The sequence below is a fragment of the Dendrobates tinctorius genome, unplaced genomic scaffold (genome assembly GCF_039654945.1).
Source record: "Dendrobates tinctorius isolate UK_male_01 unplaced genomic scaffold, ASM3965494v1 ptg000046l, whole genome shotgun sequence".
Lineage (NCBI taxonomy): Eukaryota > Metazoa > Chordata > Amphibia > Anura > Dendrobatidae > Dendrobates > Dendrobates tinctorius.
In genome coordinates this window covers 79,750,392-79,771,967 of record NW_027361714.1, presented here as the reverse complement: position 1 = coordinate 79,771,967, position 21,576 = coordinate 79,750,392, and the positions used below count along the sequence as shown (strand labels likewise).

Sequence of the window (21,576 nt, the reverse complement as noted above, 5' to 3'; positions counted from 1 at the left end):
GCGATACCCCACTTACAAAATATACTCGAATATAAGCCGAGATTTTCAGCCCGTTTTTTTGGGCTGAAAGTCCCCCTCTCGACTTATATTCGAGTCATATACACCGGGGGTCGGAGGGGGGGCGGGGGTGTCAGGTCATACTTACCCGTCCTGATGCTGTCTCTTGAGCCCCCAGCTCCTCCGCGCTCTCTTTTCCTGCCTTCAGCGGTCACGTGGTACCGCTCATTAAAACTCATGAATATGCGCATATTCATGAGTTTTAATGAGCGGTATCACATGACCGCTGAACGCAGGAAGAGAGAGCGCGGAGAAGCTGGGGGCTCAAGCGATAGCGTCAGGACGCGTAAGTATAGCGATACTCACCTGTCCTGCATCCATGGCTGCTTACTGCTGTCTGTCATCGGTCAGTGACTTCAGACAGCAGAGGGCGCGGTGACGTGATTAGTGCGCACCGCGCCCCCTGCAGTCTGAACGTCACTGACCGATGACGTGGCAGATAGCGGTAAGCAGCCATGGACGCAGGACAGGTGAGAATCTGACACCCAGCGACGGCGAGGTGAGTATGTCATTTTTTTTATTTTTACATGCAGCAGCGGCAGCACATGAGGGAATAATCTAAGGAGCTTCTTATGGGGGCAGTATATGGGGGAACAATCTATGGAGCTTCTTATGGGGGCAGTATATGGGGGAACAATCTATGGAGCTTCTTATTGGGGCAGCATATGGGGGAATAATCTATGGAGCTTCTTATGGAGGCAGTATATGGGGGAACAATATGGAGCTTCTTATGAGGGCAGCATATGGGGGAATAATCTATGGAGCTTCTTATGGGTGCAGTATATGGGGGAACAATCTATAGAGCTTCTTATGGGGGCAGCATATGGGGGAATAATCTATGGAGCTTCTTCTGGGGACACCATATGGGGGAATAATCTATGGAGCATTTCCCACCCTAGGCTTATACTCGAGTCAATAAGTTTTCCCAGTTTTTTGTGGCAAAATTTGGGGGGTCGGCTTATACTCGAGTATATATGATATGTAGTTTTTTTTATGTTTTGGCGCTTTTACACAGTAAAAGCTATTTTATAGATAAAATAATTATTTTTGCAACACTTTATTCTGAGAGCTATAACTTTTTTATTTTTTTGCTGATGGAGCTGTATTGTGGCTTGTTTTTTGTAGGACGAGATGACGTTTTCAGCAGTACCATTTTTTTATTCCACTTTTTGTTCGGTAGTATAATGATAAGGCCTCTTTCACACTTCAGTTTTTTGCATTAGTTCAAATCCGCCAAAAAGTCATACAAGCGGATCCGTTGTTAACTGATGTGAACGGATGGCACAGGATCCGTTTTTAGACGGATCCTGAAAATGCGGAAATTTAAAGGAAATGCTGGAGAGAGAGAGAGAGAGAGAGAGATTTTGTCCGGCACCCAGAAAGAATTTCGGGTTAAATGAGTGTCTGGAGGATCCGCCAGAGAAAAAAACGTTACAAGGTCCGTTTTGAAATCTTTGAGGATGGTGACGGACAGCAACTTTTGGCGGATCCTCAAAAAAAACGGATGCAACGGACAGCAATCCGTCACAATCCGCCATTAATGCAAGTCAATGGGGAAAAAAAACGGATCCTCAAAAAAAATTTGAGGATCCGTTTTTTTCAAAACCTGGCGGATTGTGACTGATTGTAAAAAACGGAAGTGTGAAAGAGGCCTAAAGCATTGCTTTTTGCCTTGTTTTTTATTTTTTTATGGTGTTCACTAAAGGGGTTAGATAGTAGGAAAGTTTTATAGGTCGTTGCTGACGTGGCGATATCAAAAATGTGTGCTTTTATTGTTTTATATTTTTTTCCTTTCAAATATTTATTTATAGATACATTTTTAAAAAATATTTTTACAATTATTAAAAAAAAAGTTACTTTTTTTTTTTACTTCGTCCCACTATGGAACTATCATTTTTTGCTGTCTGATCACTTCTACAGCATGCAGATGCAGCAGCATCCCCATACTATGCAAACTGTCGGCTCTGCACTGAAAGAGAAGCTTGCTGAACATTCACTGTGCATGATCAGCATGTTTCCTAGCTCTGGTAATCTGGATGTCGTCATGACATCGGGTCACCATGGCAACGATCGGGACCCCATCACGCCGCGGGGTCTCCGATCCAAAGGCAGAGGGGCTGAACCTGCCGGCTCCCGGAATGCTGCATTCTCGTTCGATCACGGCATTTTGGGAGTAAAGTACCGGATGTCAGCTGTCAGAATCAGTTGACACCTGTCGGTGATTGCCCGCACACCACTCCTGTCCACGAGCGATCGCATAGAAGTAATAATCCGTCTCTGGTCTGATAGACCCTGGTCACATGGTCGGATTATTACGTCTAATGTGAGAATGGGGTTAACTAAGCGATTTAGATTTACAGTGGCATTTTTATATTATTTTTTAGACATTTTTTATTTTATTAATTCAATCGTTTTATTTTTTCATTTATTTTACACATTGTACCTCCCCATAAAGTCATGAAAGACCTTTGGAGGGGCATTTCTCCTACAGCTCAGCAACTCCTGCTCCGTCCCAATACACAGTGATCATATGACTGCTGTGTATGGAAGAGGAAAGGCCAACAGCGTTTTAGCGATTGAAAAGGCACAGATAGTAATAAACCATTTTTGCCTCTTCTATGGGAACTTCAGCTGTGTGTGACAGCCAGATCCTTCTTCCACACCTACATGATCACATGTTGCTGCAGTCTTTATGATACCGTGACGTTTTAGAACGTCACAGCAGAGTAGGAGCCGGACCGCCCAAATGTTTAAAATCTATGGGAATCAGTTAAAAGAAAAAGCTCTATTTGCCGTTGTTTGATAGAAAACATATTTAAAGATCTGGCCTGGGACCCTAGGGAGAGACCAGATTAGTCTAGCGCCACCCCAGGCAGCTTCTCCCAGCGCCGTTTTAGGTGATTGACAGATCTTTCCCTATGGGCACCCATAGGAAAGTCCTGTCAATCAACAAGAGCAGTGTGGAGAAAAGGCAGCCAGATCGTTAACCCCTTAATGACTGCCACTGAGAAATAAGATTTTAGCACCCCCCCAGCGTCGGAAAATCTCCGAAGTCTCGGCTACTGTCGGTAGCTGAGTCCCCGGAGAACATGATTCGGGTCATTTTTTACCGTCCCCGTCTTGTGATAGCCGTTATTCACCAAATAATCGGAAAAAAAAGTCCGAGAAAAAAAAGGAGAGAGAAATAGGGTTCCCCCCGGTACCTCCACCATCCCCGGACCCTCCGGCTCTGTCCCTTTCCAGGAAGAAAATGGCGGGCGCATGCACAGTGCATCCGCCGAGATCTGTCGGTCGGTACCTGGCAACAGTATGAGTTTTTTCCTATTGGTTCATTTTGATCACTGTGATAAACCCTATCACAGTGATCAAAATAAAAAAAATGGTAAATCAAATCCCACTTTGTCACCCTCTTAGGTAGGTAAAAGTAATAAAATAAAAATATATATTTTTTTCCATTCTTTGCAGTTAGGGTTGAGGTTAGGGTTAGGTATGTGTTGGGGTTAAGGTTGGAGTTACGGTTGTGGTGTTGGGGTTACTGTTTTGGGGTTAGGGTTGTGTTGGGGTTAGAGTTGTGGCAATGTGTTGGGATTAGGGTTAGGGTTGGGATTAAGGTCAGGGGTAGGGCTGTGCACCTGCCATTGATTCTAGCCAATTTTGTGTTCAAAAAGTCAAACGGTGCTCCCTCTCTTCTGAGCCCCGCCATGCTCCCAAACAGTGGCTTTTCCCCACGTACGGGGTATCTGTGTTCTCTGGAGAAATTGCACAACAAATTTTTTGGTCCATTTTCTCCTTGTACCCTTGCAAAAATAAAAAAGTTTGGGTCTAAAGTAATTTTTTTGTGAAAAAAGTAAAATGTTCATTTTTTCCCTCCACATTGCTGTAGTTCTCATGAAGCTCCTTCAACTTCTTGTGGTTTTGAGCACCTTGAGAGGTACAGTTTTTAGAATGGCGTCACTTTTGGGTATTTTCTGTCATATTGACCCCCCCCCCCCCCCAAACTCACTTCAAATGAAATGTGAGGTGGTCTCTAAAAAATGGTTTTGTAAATTTTGTTAGGAAAATGACAAATTGCTGGTCAACTTTTAACCCTTATAACTTACTAACAAAAAAAAAAATTGTTTCCAAAATTGTGCTGATGTAAAGTAGACTTGTGGGAAATGTCTTTTATTAACTATTTTGTGTGACATAACCCTCTGATTTAAGGGCACAAAAAGTAAAAGTTTGAAAATAGCAAAATTTTCAAAATTTTTGCCAAATTTCAGTTTTTTTCATAAATGAACACAAGTCAGATCAAAGAAATTTTACCACTAACATAAAATACAACATGTCACGAAAAAACATTCTCAGAATCAGTGGGATATGTTGAAGCATTCCAGAGCTATAACCTCATAAATTGACAATGGTCAGAATTGCAAAAATTGGCTTGGGGTTAAAGTAAGTTTTCTCTGAAACACTGGCACAAACAAAAAAACAAACCACTAATGTTTTTATTTTTTCCTGTTTTTTTTTTTAAAGCAAACTCTCTCTCTACCATGATTGCTGCATGGCTTTGGCAGATTGTTCCAACTGTTACTCCATATTCCTGTCCGTTCTAAACAGACATCCAAGTAAACAGGTTTGTTAGTTTTCATTATAAATAAACGGTGTATAGTAGGTAAACTTGGTCAAATAGTCATCTGAGAAGGGGAGCCCAACAGGCACTCCTCTTTGTGTACCCAGAAAAAAAGTCAATTCAGAATATGTTACTGTAACACTGAGTGCAGTCCACAGTGCTCCTCAATGACCAATGAGGCCAGTGATGGGCTGCAGTGGTCACGAGACAGAATTGTACCCGCAGCAACTATGTAGATGGAAGGAGGGAGGAGCTGTAAGCAGAGCTCCTCCCTCTCCCTCCCCTTTTAATCTACATAGAAGTGTATCCATAGTTAATGTCATCTCCCGTCTCAGTAATGGGGATGTCTGTCTTCACTGAATATAGATTTGGCCTCCGAATTGAGACTTTTGATAATGACTGATCAACTCTGACAGAGAAGGAAGCAGATCTCTCTGATAAGATATATTACAAAGTTGCTTATTCTCATTTGTACTATTGATTTGTAGACTAAAAATTAAAACGGCGGTTACTCTTTAAACTTTCAGGAGCATAGCTGTGTTATACGGCACCAGATGGAGCCATATTAAATACAAACCCTTCACAATACATCAGAAAATCTATTTACCGCTTCAAAGTCTTCATTGGGTTAGTTTTAATTCCCACTAGGAATCCACACCCAACCACTGAGCGTCCCAACAACAACAGCATTAAGGAAAGCATGGAAAAAAGTGTGTCTGCCAATATTTAATACAAGCAAGATGGAATATTCCTCTGGGAAAGGCCATTTTTCTTTAGCGCAGGAGACAGCACAAACAATTCCTAGAAATCTGAGTGTTGCTGGCAGTCTGAGTGCTATTCAGGCAGTGTAACGTGCTTTATTGCCATTCCAATCAAGGTCACATTGGCCAACTTGTCTATATATCCACTTCTTCCAAGCAAGTTTTTGGTTCTCAGTTGCAAATTGCAAGATTCCTTCTATGAGGAGACGCCGGTAACTATTGCAATACATATTTGTCATTGCAGTCTTTTGTATGTCACCGCTGTAGGAATACATGGACGGCTGCTGACATTTAGTCAGTTTTCGCATGTTCATGTGTAAGGATAATGACATGCTCCTCACGTTTTTCTCTGAAGAAAGTTTACTGTTATGTAATGTGAAATGTAACATATCATATTATGTGATGTGATATAATATGAATTGTGATATTCGTTAGTAATATGTGTAGTTTGACCATAGGGATAGTTAGAGTTAATGTTTGGGACTAGTCCAGAGCGTGAGGGGTTGAGTTATAGGGAAAGTGACAATTTTCTGTCACAGAGTCAGAAGGGCCTGAAGTGCCTAGTGAGTTAACTGGAAGGTCTAAGTTGAGCAGTGCTGCATTCTTGGGTGACGTAAAGTGAAAGTAGACCGAAGAAAATGAATAGTGAGATCCGAAGCATAATTGACTAAGAGACAGAGTGACCATTCGGAAATAGGTCCTAGGAGAGGATGCCTAGCCACGAGACTCCGAACTTATAACGCTTGAAGGTAACGGGCCTAAACAGGATGGAGTATGTGGGACAAGCGAAGTGTCCTGAGCGGGAGTTCCAGAGTGTCAGCATTAACAGTCATACTGGCACCTTAAAGGGAAGAGGGGACGCGGAACTGCAGAACAAGTAGATGACACTCAGGACTGTAGTGTTAAAGGGAACCTGTCAGCAGGATTGTGCACAGTAATCTACAGAAACTTTCAGGTTGGCGCCATTATACTAATTTAAATGATACCTTGGTTGATGACATCGGTCTTGTGGTTGTTGTTTAATCTTTATTTTGAGTTAATGATCTGCTCGTGCTCTGGAGCAGCCTATGGTGGGTCTTCATGTAGTGCTCTGCTTAGGTATTCATAATGCAGACTGCTGACAGGTCACTGATCCCTCACTGACCTACCCTCTAGTTTACATACTGAGTATTATATATATCTTGGAAAGAAAATCCCCTCCTGCAGGCATATGTAATATGTATATTATTCATTTGTTTGAGGTTATCCGGAAATTCGTAAAAAAAGAAAAAAAATGTATGAAAATGGCGATGGCGGCGCCATCTTTGCAGAGAAAATGGAGGCGCCATCTTCGAGGAGGATTTTAAGATGGCGCCCGCGCAAGAGCAGCTGTCGTACCACCAAAGGCTGCTACTGCGCAGGCACAGCCGCTGGTATTTTCATACTTGTTTTTTTTTTTTTTAATTAGATTTCAGGATAACCACAAATGAATTATATACACATTATATATGCGATGCGCCTGCCAGCAGAAGGAAATTTTTTTTTGTTCAAGATATATACATATATATACAGTTGGTACGGAAAGTATTCAGACCTCTTTAAATTTTTCACTCTTTGTTTCTTTGCAGCCATTTGGTAAATTGAAAAAAGGAAAAAGTTCATTTTTTTCCTCATTAATGTACACTCTCCACCCCATCTTGACTGAAAAAAAAAACAGAAATGTAGAAATTTTTGTAAATTTATTAAAAAAGAAAAACTGAAATATCACGCGGTCATAAATATTCAGACCCTTTGCTCAGTATTGAGTAGAAGCACCCTTTTGCACTAGTACAGCCATGAGACTTCTTGGGAATGATGCAACAAGTTTTTCACACCTGGATTTGGGGATCCTCTGCCATTCTTCCTTGCAGATCCTCTCCAGTTCCGTCAGGTTGGATGGTGAACGTTGGTGGACAGCCATTTTCAGGTCTCTCCAGAAAGGCTCAATTGTGTTTAGGTCAGGGTTCTGGCTGGACCAGTCAAGAATGGTCACAGAGTTGTTCTGAAGCCACTCCTTTGTTATTTTAGCTGTGTGCTTAAGGTCACGCTCCCTGAGCAATACAGAAATGCACTTTAGAATCATATACAAGGCCATCTGGTTTGTACCGATGCCACAGTGCATTGTTTGAGAGCATGTCCTAAATGCAAACAAAGTGAGGTTACGATCACACAATAGTATTTTTTCACTAAATGTTGTCTTCTACCTGAAGACAGCCAGCTCCATAAGGGAGTACTTCTTGCCAGTGGTCACCACCGATAACCGCTTTTCGGCCGGGGTACCGTGTGTCTGACCCCAGCCGATCAGACATTGATGACCTATCCAAAGGATCGGTCATCAATGAAAAAGTAGTGGACAACCTCTTTTGAGATTTTTCCATCAAAAAACACACATACTAGTCGTGTTCTGTACAGTTTCCTAGGTTTCTGCCTCCAGCACAGTGTTATGGAGTGTGATTATAGAGTGCTTGAGGCAGAAACCGAAGAGACAGCACAGACTAGAGCTAAGAAAATGATTTTGTTAACAATTATTGTGTAGTCATTGTTCTGTATAGCTGCAGTCACACATTAATTTTTAGAGTGTCTTTTATATGCTTTTATTTAATGGGTTAAAGAAAGATGCTAGACTTGTTTTGAAGCTTTAATTTTCAGTGTGAAATTTTACTGGGCGTGTTGGCACTTGTGGTTGAAGAGCATGTGTTATTCATTTATGGCATGGGAGGCCAAGAATATATACACATTTTTATTTTTTTTGTTAAAACTTAAAAGGAGTGAGGACCACTGTAGCTCCAACAGTGCAGGTATAGAGAAAAAAAATTTGACTGGGACCCCCTCTGTGTATCAGAACGATACACAGAGGGGGTCCCAGTCAAATTTTTTTTTCTATCATGAGCCCGTATATGGGTTAGGTTTGCATTTTTAAGACAGGTTTCCCTCTGCATGTTATCAGCAGGGCTGTGGAGTCGGTAAGCCAAACCTGCGATTCCGACTCCTCAATTTCCCTTTCACCGACTCCAACATATATTGCTTATATTTAAGTGAAAAATGTATTGCAGTACAATGTGAACATCAGACATTTAATCATTTTTATGATACAATAATCAAGACATTTAGATAGAACATAATATATATTTATTGGAATACAACTTTAGAACACAAAAAACTAATAAATTGTAAATATGTAATACACTATGTAATATCGATTACATATATTTATATATATACAGTCTTTATATAACACTATGTAAGAAACTATGTAAGTGGCAAAAAACAGTTTTCAACAAAAACATACTAAATAACATTTGTGCAGTCTATGAATTTGTTCTAAGAAATAGAATTGCCTCCATCAGACCCTCCCTCATAGGTTACCTAAAATCTGACCTAATAATTTTAAGGCCAGAGAACAATCTCTCTACAGTAACTTGGGTTGGGGGCAAAGCTGTAACCACATGGGCAACATCTCTAACAATTTACAAGTATAAAGGAATTGCCTCATGCACAGTCAGTTTTGATGAACGGTTGAATTTTTCTTTTTCTTTGAGAGCAAGTGAAACATTTTGCTGAAATATGGTCAATCTGCTTGCTATAGGAGACGGAGTGAAATCTTTTTCCTTGCAGCAACGCTTTGCCTGCTCTATGTCATCCAAATACTTGCCAAAGTCAAACTCCTCATCTGATGAGGATGAAGATATGGCAGCAGTAGCACTGTCAGGACCCAAGTCCTCTTGCGCCTGGCAGTCCTCCTGTAGGCCACTCATCCTAACTGCTACCTCAGTCAGAGCATCTTTTACTTTAGTAAGCTGTTGATCATCAAGCAATATACGATGACTCGGGTCCACATAAACAGCTGCCAGAAAAAAATTATTTTCCAATAGCTGTGTCTCTCTCCGTTTCATTGAAGCAGAAATGCCATCTGCGATTAAATCTCCTCTTTGGGACAGGCAAAATAGGAAGTTCTTCCACTCCCTTATGAAAATGCCAGGAGTTAAATCCTCAGCTTGTAATTTTTTAGTCACGGTAAATAGGTGATTAAACAATTCCTTCAATTCAGCCACCTGTGTCCATTGACCTTCATTTAGGGTTACCTGAGGGTTCGCCATATCTATAAGGATTGGTTTTAGCCAGGATCAAAACTAGGGGGGGGCAGAACCTCATACTGTTCCGCAGAATCTCATACTGCACTCCTCAGCTGCTGCAGAACCTTATACTGCACACCCCTACACTTGAAAATAAAGCCTGCACCTTAAGATGTGGTGAATGCAGTCTATTTATTCCAACTAACAATTGATGTTGATGTGTTACTGAAGACGAGCAATGCCTGTCTTGGGCGTCCTTTTGGGCAGCTATGAGGTGTACCTGACTGGTGCTTAAAAAAAGGAGTGTTAGTCTGTGTGCTACCCGGCTTTCATTCTTTTTGGTACAGATAAGATATGGATAGACAGATATGGATAAATGGATAGAGCAGATTTCTAATCTGCTTTTGCTATTGAAAACATTATCTATGAGCTCAAAAACCTTTCAGGTGATGCGGTTTTTTAAAAAGCTGAACTGCTTTTGCAGCTGGAAAGGGTATCCTCAAAAAACGCAGCAAACACTCTGTGTGTGAATGTAGCCTTAGATCAGGAATAGAACAGGCATTTATAGGACATTTCATAACTTTCCCAAATTCCTATAAAAAAATATTCAACACATTCTGCATTGAACTACTGTACCCAATTTATTATATATTTTAGGAGTCGGAGTCAGACCATTTTATACCGACTCCGACTCCACCAAAATGAGCTCCGACTCCGACTCCACGACTCCGACTCCACAGCCCTGGTTATCAGGGCTGTTTCCAGTTATAAAAAAATAAAGCTGTTGAAAGCTATGAGGAGTAAAAGCACAAATAACATCTTCTTACTACACACTCAAACTTTTGGAACAGAACACTAGAAATAAATTAATCTAAGGTCAGATTATGCTGTGAAATCTTTAATTTTGGTATACTTAGGTACCACCTCAAATTTGAAGTGACTTTGAGTGGCCTATATGGCAGAAAATATCCAAAAGTGACACCATTCTAAAAACTGCACCCCTCAAGGTGCTCAAAACCACATTCAAGAAGTTTATTAACCCTTCAGGTGCTTCACATGAATTTTTGGAATGTGGAAGGAAAAAATAAAAAGCATTTCCCCAAAATTTTCCTTTTTACATATTTTTTTTACTTTTGCAAGGGTAACAGGACAACATGGACCATAGATTTTGTTGTGCAATTTCTCCTGAGCATGCCGATACCCCATATGTGGGGGAAATCTAATGTTTGGGCACACGGTAGGGCTTGGAAGGGAAGGAGGGCCGATGTGCCTAAACAGTGGAAACCCCCAACAAGTGACACCATTTTGGAAACTGGACCCCTTAGTGAACTTATCTAAAAGTGTATTGAGCACCTTGAACCCCCAGGTGCTTCACAGAAGTTGGGAAGTAGTGCCATATTACATTGCAGATTTTGCTGCACTTGTTTGAGGGTGTCATGTTACATTGACAGATCCGCTGAGGTGCCAGAACAGCAGAACCCCCCCCCCACGAGTGACCCCATTTTACCAAGTAAAGCTCTCAATGAATTCATCTAGAGGTGCAGTGATATATTGACACCACAGGAGTGCCATATACTTTTATACCATTGGGCAGTGAAGAAAAAATAATTAAATTTTTACCACCAAAATTTTACCTCCAAGATTGTGTGTTAGCCCCAAGTTTTACATTTTCACACTGGGAAATGGGAAAAAATGGCAACAGCATTTGTCCCACAATTTCTGCTGAATGTAGAAATACCCCATATGTGGATGTACAGTATTACTTTGCCATACAGAGAGACAAGGGAGGGACGGAGCACTATTTGCCTCCTGGAGTGCAGATTTTCCTAGACTAGTTTGTGGATTACATATAAAGAGCCCCTAAGTGCTAGAAAAGCAAAATCCCCCCTCAAGTGATCTCATTTTGGAAATTATAACTCTTTGGGAATTTATCTACAGATGTAGTGATGATTTTGGCTCCATGGGTGTTTTCCAGAAGCAGGCAGTATTGGATAAAGTGGATAGAGTAAAAATTTCAGACTACCATTGTAGTGACCAGTAAGCTGTAGTGACCAGTACGTCGCAGTTACCAGTACATTATGCCCAGCCCGTGCTTCTGGAGGCATGCACTCGTAAGTTAGGCGGGCTCTCATCACTACAGAAATGCCAAACATGTGGGTGCTAAATGTGGTTTAGGCACACTAGGGCTCAGAAGGGGGGGGGGGGCATTTGGATTTGGGAGTGGAGAATTTGCTGAATTTCTTTTGGGGGTGAGAAGCCATTATGCTTTTCCAGAGCCTTTGTGCTACCAGTAACGTGGAAGTCCCATATATTTCTGTTAACAGATGACAGATCTGAGTGAGGGCTTTCTTTTTTTTGTGGATTGAGTTGAAGCTTTTACATAACGTTTGGGTTCACATTTATCCGGCGCTCTACATTGAGAACTTCCTTTTGAGGTTTCCATCTAAATTTCTGAGTGACGTGATTCAGATGAAACCCCAGAAGGACCCATTCACTATAATGAGGCAGCAGATTTACTCTGGACTCCGTCTGGCCTCTGCCTCTCTTTAGCAGTGTCCTTTTCAGAAGTGCACAAAACTGTGGCCGACGACACTTTTATGCAATCCTGAAAAGACGGACACCACCAGATCACAGGTTAGATGGCGTCCACAGTGCCTCCATCTGCCTCATTGTAGGGAATCTTCCACCGGGGGTTCTGTCTGAATCGCATATTTCAGATATTTACATGGTATAAGTGATTAGGCGATTTATTCTTCGGGTCGGTGCGATTACAGCAATACCAGATTTATATTGGGTTTTTATGTTTGGCTGCTGACACACACTAAAAGACACTTTTTATTGTGAAAACTAGTTTTTGCATCACCATATTTTGAGAGCTATAATTTTTTAAGATGTCGGCCGACACAGTCATGTGAGGGCTTGATTTTTGCGGGACTAGCTAACGTTTTTATTGGTACAATTTTCGGGCACATGACATTTTTTATCGCTTTCTAGTACAGCGCATGTCGAGAAGGGGTTAAAGTAGTGCTCCCATCGAAGTTCTTATCCTCTTAATATCATCATATTATATAGTTCTGAGTATTTACAATAGCTCATTTTAACCTTCGACCCAGTTTTTTTTTCTTTGCTCTATTCTATGTAGAAATAGGAAGTTTTGCTTACATAAGTCATTCTCTTCTTCATCTCCTGACCCAGCTGCTCCCTTCCTCCCCTCTGCTGGGGACCTTTGCAGTGACTTATGACTTGTACAGGGAAAACTGACCACCTATTTCTACATAAACCTTAGAAGAATTTGGCTAGTTAGTTATTAAGCACGTGATGTCATAGACCTAATAGAAAAGAGAAGAATTAATTGGGTAGAAAGGCAAAATGAGCCATTGTAAGTACTCAGTGCTATATAATATGATGACTACAATACAGGGTGGGTCATTTATATGGATACACCTAAATAAAATGGGAATGGGTGGTGATATCAACTTCCTGTTTGTGGCACATTAGTATATGGGAGGGGGGAAACTTTTCAAGATGGGTGGTGACCATGGCGGCCATTTTGGATCCAACTTTATTTTTTCAATGGGAAGAGGGTCATGTGCACATATCAAACTTATTTAGAATTTCACAAGAAAAACAATGGTGTGCTTGGTTTTAACCTAACTTTATTCTTTCAAGAGTTATTTACAAGTGTATGACCACTTATAAAATGTCTTCAGATTGCTTCCCATTGTGTTGGATTAATAATAATAATCTTTATTTTTATATAGTGCTAACATATTCCACAGCGCTTTACAGTTTGCACACATTATCATCACTGTCCCCGATGGGGCTCACAATCTAAATTCCCTATCAGTATATGTCTTTGATTGTCAATGCAACCCTCTTCCCCCATTTGACACACTGATAGCAACACTGCAGAAGAAACGCTAGCACAGGGTTCCAGTATCCGTTGTGTCAGATGCTGCACATCTCGCACCTTCACAGCATAGACAATTGCCTTCAGATGACTCCAAAGATAAAAGTCTAAGGGGGTCAGATCAGGAGACCTTAGTGGCCATTCAACTTGCCTACAACGACCAATCCACTTTCCAGGAAACTGTTCATGTAGGAATGCTCGGACCTGACACCCATAACTGATGGTATGGTGTGGTATATGGGGTACAAAGATAGTGGGGCCATTCTTCATCAATGGAAACCTCAATGCCACTGGATATCTGAAATTGCTACATGATGATGTGTTCCCCTCTTTATGTACTGAAGATCGCACGTTCCCTGAGTTTTTCCAGCAAGATGGTTCACCACCACATTATGGGTGTTAGGTCCGAGCATTCCTACAAGGAATCTGACCCCCTTAGACTAGAATTTCTTCTGCGGTGTTGCTATGAGTGTGTCAAGAGTGGGAGAAGGTGGTTGCATTGACAATCCAACACAGTGGGCAGCAATCTGAACACATTTTATAAGTGGTCATAAACTTGTAAATAACTCATAAAAGAATAAAGTTACGTTAAAACCAAGTGCATCATTGTTTTTCTTGTGAAATTCTCAATAAATTTGATGTCACATGACACTCTTCCCATTGGAAAAAATAAAGTTGGATTCAAAATGACAAACTTCAAAATGGCCACCATGGTCACCACCCATCGTGAAAAGTTTCCCCCCCTCCCATATACTAATGTGCCACAAATAGGAAGTTGATATCACCAACTATTCCCATTTTATTTAGGTGTATCCATATAAATGCTTCCTCCAGATAGTCCCTGCAACAGAGCTGTGTGTGCAATGTATATGAGGCCAAGCTGTGTGTCACAACTGTTGTCGGGTGTCCCTGGACCAGGGGCTGTTTCCCTGTGGCTAAGCGAACTGGGCGGGGCTCTGGAGTGGGCGGGGCTTGATACATACACACACATACCCTCAACTTTATATATATACATATATATATATAGAGAGAGAGAGAGAGAGAGAGATTTAAACCATTTATGCCTGTATTTGTTTATGCATGGTTGTCCTGAAGGAGTCAATGAACTCTGAAACGCGTTGACAATAAACCCACATTTCAATTTATCTATATGTGTGACTTAATCCTTAAGAGCACAGAAGTATTTACTATCCTTATATTTAAAATAATTAGCTTGACTCCTTAAATATTAATATAATTGTTTTGTCTTAATTTCTTATTCTTAACGCCCACATGTATGTTACACTAAACCCCTGACAAATGATGTAGAGGAAGAGAAGAGAAGTATTCTGTCTGCTGAATTTCAGCTATCAATCCTTTTTTTCTCCCTCAATATTAGCTTCTGGAGAGCACAGCAACACTCCGCTGAGCGTTCCTCTCTGAGAAGTCGGGGCAGATAGCTAGCGGCCAAACGATTAATTGGCTGACAGCTATCTTATGTGTATGGGGGCCTTTTCTATAAAGGTTTGCACAAAAAAAGAAGAAAAGGCTATCTTCGATTTTTTTGTGAACTAGCAATTCTCTTGCCGTCTTGTAAATTGGCACTGTTTGTTTTGCTGTTTACTCTCATTTACTTGTGTAGGAAAGAACTGCAATACCAGACACAAATCACAAACAAAAGAAGGGCTGATTCTGTTTTTTGGTTTTATTTATTTTTTTTACCCTGGACAGCCCCTTTAATTTTGGCTATTTAGCTGTAGATCTCATTCAGAAATAGTCACTCATTTATAATTGTACATTCTTCTTAGGACCTTCTGGTGCGCATAGTTTTCACACTCGGGAATCTAACCGCTAAGAGTGATACGGCTCGCAAACATTTTTATGAAGTGGAAGGAAGCATTAAAACGCTCTTACGTTTACTGCACACTTACTGTGACCTTGATAAAAAGACACAAAGTTCTATGTCTTCTGCAAAGGAAAAATCCAAAGGCCAAAGACAGCCAACAGAAGTAGAAGATATCTTAATTAAAATAGTAAGTCTTCTTGCTAACCTATCTGTCCATCCGAAAGTTGGTGAAGACCTGGCAGCTGACCAGCATTGTGTGTTACGTTTAATGCACATCCTAGGTAAGTGCTGTTTCTTATTTCTGTCATATAAATAAGTCTAAATTCTGGTATTTTTGATTTCACATTTGACCATCTAAAATAGATGTCTGCTGAGGCCTTTTAGAGAAAGGTTAGACTAAAATTGCTGAAAATTGGACAAGTTGAACTATGACAAATATTACGTCAGGTGTAGTTTGAAAAAACAGCTTCAAAACTATGAAATGGTGCAATCGTCTCGAAAATAGTTGGATAAAGGTGGCTATAAGCATTGACTAGTAGTTGGTTGATGATTCAACAACCATTGAATGAACAATCATCTGGTGAACTCATTTTGTCAATGCAGCCATATGCATTTTACTACATATGAGATCAAGCTGACCACACATATTAAGTGACACAATATGAGGACTCCTCTCGTGACAGTCTAATTTCCTGGATAAAACAAAAGGATTGGTCATTACAATTAAGGCCTGTTTCACATTTCCGTTTCTAGACGGAAGGCCAAATCTGCCAGAGCTGTTAAAAATGGATCCGCTGCCGTTGTGGGCCAAACGGTCGTCACTGGATCCGTGTTGTGTACGGATCCACTGGAGTCGGCATGAGAGGGAGAGACTGATTTTTTTTGGCGCTTCCAGAACGGTATTTAGGGTTAATAGGCAGGGGAAATCTGCCGGGCACGCACTATAAAATAGCGGACCGTCGCTGCAAAAAAACATTGCATCGTCCGTCTCTTCCACCCGTGAGACACTAAAATTTTCACGGATCCATCAAAAAACGGATCTGACGGACGAACATCAGTCAAAATCCGCCACTAATGCAAGTCTATGGGGGGAAAAAACGGATCCGCCAAAAAATGGGCGGATCCGTTTTTTTTTTTAAAAGTGGCGGATTTTGACTGACGTCAAAAAACTGAAGTGTGAAAGAGGCCTAAGAAACTTTATCTTCTCATGTTGGGAAAGGTTAGTGGCAGGTCTCTCTGGTAATTTATATGGCCACTGAAAGGGTTATTCTCAAGATAGTAAGTTATCCTCCGTCCATAACTAAAGTTGCACTAACTGAAAGATTATCTTTAGCTAGCATTATTCTTTAGCTAGCATTATTAAGATTGCTCGTTTCATTATAATCGTTCAGTGTAAACAGGCTGACGAGCAAAACACTTGTTCATCAGGTGAAATGAATATTTAATATTTTGTGCAGCAGAAAACATCATTGTTCTTGGCTGTGCATCATCCTGTGTAAACAGGACTCGTAGTGTTTATGACAATGACTGGCTATGCGCACTGTACGATCTACCATAGATACAGTTGGAAATTAGAAGTTTACATACACTATATAAAAAAGACACATGCATATTTCTCTCAATATCTGACATGAAATCAGAATAAACCTTTCCCTTTTTAGGTCAATTAGGATTACCATAATTATTAATAATTGGTAAATGCCTGAATAATGAGAGAGAGATAATGTTTTAAGGCATTTTATTACTTACTGCAAAGTCAAAAGTTTACATACATTTCATTAGTATTTGGTACCATTGCCCTTAAGCTAAAGGACTTGGGTCAAGCGTTTGGGATATCCTTCCATAAGCTTCTCAAAATAGTTGGTCAGAATTTGGGCCCATTCCTCCTGACAAAACTGGTGTAACTGATCCAGGTTTGTAGGTCACCTTGCTCGCACCTGCCTTTTCAGTGTTACCCATACATTTTTGATAGGATTGAGATCAGGGCTTTGTGATGGCCACTCCAAAACATTGACATTGTTATCATTAAGCCACTGTGTTACCATTTTGGCAGTATGCATCAGGTCATTGTCCATTTGGAAGACCCATTTCCGCCCAAGCTTTAACTTTGTGGCTGATATCTTGAGATGTTGCATCAGTACTGCCACATAAACTTCTTTTCTCACAATGCCATCTATTTTGTGAAGTGCACCAGTCCCTCCTGCTGCTAAACAACCCCACAACATGATGCTACCACCCTGTGATTCACAGTTGGGATGGTGTTCTTAGGCTTCCAAGCTTTTTCCTTTTTCCTCCAAACATAGCGATGGTCATTATACCCAGAAAGTTCAATTTTAGTTAATTTTAGACCACAGGACGTTTCCAAAAATTAAGATCTTTGTTCCTGTGTGCATTTGCAAACATTAATCTGAGTTTTTATGTTTCTTTTGGAGTAATAGATTCTTCCTGGCAGAGTGGCCTTTCAGCCCATGTTGATACAGTACTTGATTCACTGTGGATATTGACACAATCTTACCAGCTTCCGCCATCATCTTCACAAGGTCTTTTGCTTTTGTCCTTGGGTTGATATGCACATGTCGAACCAAAGCATGTTCATCTCTGGGACACAGAACTTATCTACTTCCTGAGCAATATGATGGCTGGACATTCCATCTTGTTTGTATTTGCGTATAATTGTTTGTACAGATGAACGAGGCACCTTTAGGTATCTTGAAATTGTACCCAAGAATAAGCCAGACTTGTGTAAGTTCACAATTCTTTTCCTGTATCTTGACTGATTTCTTTAGACTTTCCCATGATGCTACACAAAGAAGCAGTGTGTTTCAGGTACGCATTAAAATACATCCACAGGTGTGTCTCTAACTCTAGTTAATCAGAAGCTTCCAAACACATGACATCATCATATAGGAAGTCCAGAATTGTGTAAAGGCATAGTAATCTTAGTGTATGTAAACTTTTGAATTTGTAGTAAGTAAAAAAATGCCTTAAAACATTCTCTCTCATTATTCTGGCATTTGGCAAATAATAATTATGGTAATTCTAATTGACCTAAAACTGGACGGGTTTATTCTGATATGTCAGATATTGAGAAAAACATGCATACAGTTGTGCTCAATAGTTTACATACCCCGGCAGAATTTTTGCTTTCTTGGCCTTTTTTCAGAGAATATGAATGATAACACCAAAACCTTTTCTCCACTCATGGTTAGTGGTTCGGTGAAGCCATTTATTCTCAAACTACTGTGTTTACTCTTTTTAAATCATAATGACAACCCAAAACATCCAAATGGCCTTGATCAAAAGTTCACATTCCCTGGCGATTTTGACCTTATAACATGCACAGAAGTTGACACAAATGGGTTTAAATGGCTACTAAAGGTAACATCCTCACCTGTGACCTGTTTGCTTGTAATTAGTATGTGTGCATAAAAACTGAGTGAGTTTCTGGGATCCAGACAGACTCACATTCCAGAAACGTCAGTCTTTGGATGAAAGAGTCATGGGGAAAGCAAAAGAATTATCAACGGATCTACGGGAAAAGGTAGCTGAACGGTATAAAACAGGAAAAGGATACAAAAAGATATCCAATGAACTCATAATGCCAGTCAGCAGCGTTCAAACTGTGATTAACAAATGGAAAATCAGGGGCTCTGAAAAACAAAACCACGGTCAAAAATTTTGTCCACAACTGCCAGGAAAATTGTTCGGTATGCAAAGAAAAACCCACAAATAACAGCAGCTGAAATACTGGACTCTCTGAAAACTAGCGCTGTGACTTTTTCAAGATGCACAATAAGGAGGCACTTGAAGAAAAATGGGCTGCATGGTCGAGTTGCCAGAAGAAAGTCATTGCTGCTCCAATGCTACAATACGCATAACGGCACAGAGACAAGCCTCAAAACTTCTAGAACAAGGTAATTTGGAGTGATGAGACCAAAATTGAACTTTTTGGATACAGCCATAAACGTTCTGTTTGGAGAGAGGTCAGCAAGGCCTATGATGAAAGGAACACCATACCTACTGTAAAGCACGGAGGTGGATCGCTGATGTTTTGGGGGATGTGTCAGCTACAAAGGCACAGGAAACTTGGTCAAAGATGAAGGAAAGATGAATGCAGCAGATATTGGAGGAAAATTTGCAATCATCAGCCTGGAAACTGCACAAGGGACATACTTGGACGTTCCAACATGACAACGATCCAAAACACAAGGCCAAGTCGACCTGTCATTGGCTACAGCAGAACAAAGTGAAGGTTCTGGAGTGGCCATCTCAGTCTCCTGACCTGAGGCACTCTGGAGAGATCTGAAGCGCACAGTTCATGCTAGACAGCCCAGAAATTTACAAGAACTGGAGGCTTTTTGCCAAGAAGAGTGGGCAGCTTTACCATCTGAGAAAATAAAGAAACTTATTCACAACTACCACAAAAGACTTCAAGCTGTCATTGATGTTAGAGGGGGCAATACACGGTATTAAGAAATGGAGTATGTGAACTTTTGATCAGGGTCATTTCGATGTTTTGGGTTGTCATTATGATTTAAAAAGAGAATATACAGTAGTTTGACAATAAATGGCTTCACCCAACCACTAACCATGAGTGGAGAAAATGTTTTGTTGTCCTTTTTTTCAGAGAATATGAATGATAATGAAGCAAAAATTCTGCCAGGGTATGTAAACTTTTGAGCACAACTGTATGTGTCTTTTTATATAGTGTATGTAAACTTCTTGTTTCAACTGTAATTCAGTTCACATTTCCACGATTTGCCTGTGTAAATGAGCTATTAAACGACCACTGAACGGTAAATGTTTACCAATCAGGAACTGTTATTATTGGCACCAGTCGACCCATGAATTAGCTGCTGGTATTTATTCAATGCAACCCCACAAATCTCAAGAATGGGGCTCATAACCCTTTAAAGGGGTTTTCCCATGAACAAAGAAAATTTTACTCAACGTTTTAATCCCTTCACGATATGCGCCGTACTAGTACTGCGCATGTCATGTCTCCCCCTTTGATGTGGGTCCCACCGCTGCAGCCCACATCTTTCCCGGGACATGTCAGCTGTTTTGAACAGCTGACATGTGCCCGCACACTAGCCGCAGGTGGATTCGCGATCCACCCGCGGCTATTAACCCGTTAAACTTTGACAGCGGCATTTAACTCGCTTCTGGCCATTGGACCAGAAATCCACCCACCACTGATCCCGTCACGTGATTGTGGATCACTGGTTTGTTGGCATGACAACCAGAGGTCTCCTGGAGACCTCTATGGTTGTCACTGCCGGCTTGCTGTGAGCACATTAAAATGCAATAACGGACGGTCAAATGATCGTATCTGCACCCAAATGGCATCATTAAAAACGTCAGCTTGGCTTTCAAAAATAAGCCCTCACCCAGCCATAGATAACGAAAAATAGAGATGCTACAGGTATCGGAAAATGGTGCAATTTTTTTTTCTTTTTTAAACAAACTTTGGATTTTTTTTCACCACTTAAATGAAAAACAACCTAGACATGTTTGGTGTCTATGAACTCGTAATGACCTGGAGAATCATAATGGCAGGTCAGTTTTAGCATCTAGTGAACCTAGTAAAAAAAAAGCCAAACAAAAAACAAGCGTAGGATTGCACTTTTTTTGCAATGTCACCGCACTTGGAATTTTTTTTACCCATTTTTGAGTACACAATATGGTGTCGTTCAAAAATACAACTCATCTCGCTAAAAAGAAGCCCTCACATGGCCATATTGACGGAAAACTAAAAAAGTTATGGCTCTGGGAAGAAGGGGAGCGAAAAAGAGAAACGAAAAAAACAAAAAAGGGCTCCGTCATGAAGGGGTTAATTAATAGATCTTGGAATAATAATAAGTTCCACAATTGGATGTGTTAAAAAAAAATTCCTGTGCTGAGATAATCTTATAAATGTTCCCCTGCTATGTACTTTGTAAGGGCTGTGTCTCGCCATGCTGGAGGTCTGATCATATCACAGCTCCAGGGCAGGGGAAGACGCAAAAGGAGTATACAGATATTACAGAAAGGGATCACAGCTGAGTAAAACCTTGCTTAAAATCAGGCATTGAAATATTTTGCCGCACAAAAAGACAAAAAGAATCAACTGTGTAATGCATGTATACTCTTTTGTGTCCCCCTCTGCCCAGGAGCTGTGGTACCATCGGACCATGTACCTGCATGATGAGACACAGCCATTACACAGTACGCAGCAGGAGACATTTATAAGATTACTAGCTGAAGAGTCCGGCGTTGCCTGGGCATAGTAACCAACTGTGGTTAGTTATAGCAAATTATAATAACTATATTGCACATGA

At 40.7% G+C, this 21,576-nt stretch overlaps 1 protein-coding gene across 5 annotated transcripts in view; it reads left to right on the top strand.

Moving 5' to 3' along the window:
- The window catches only part of ARMC2 (armadillo repeat containing 2), a 286,378-nt gene that overhangs the window by 240,714 nt on the left and 24,088 nt on the right, over window positions 1–21,576 (top strand). For all 5 annotated transcript variants that reach the window (XM_073576046.1, XM_073576045.1, XM_073576050.1 and 2 more), the window contains 2 exons: window positions 4,573–4,672; window positions 15,219–15,537. In XM_073576046.1, coding sequence (XP_073432147.1) covers window positions 4,573–4,672; window positions 15,219–15,537 — 419 coding nt within the window. The remainder of the gene's footprint in view (window positions 1–4,572; window positions 4,673–15,218; window positions 15,538–21,576) is intronic.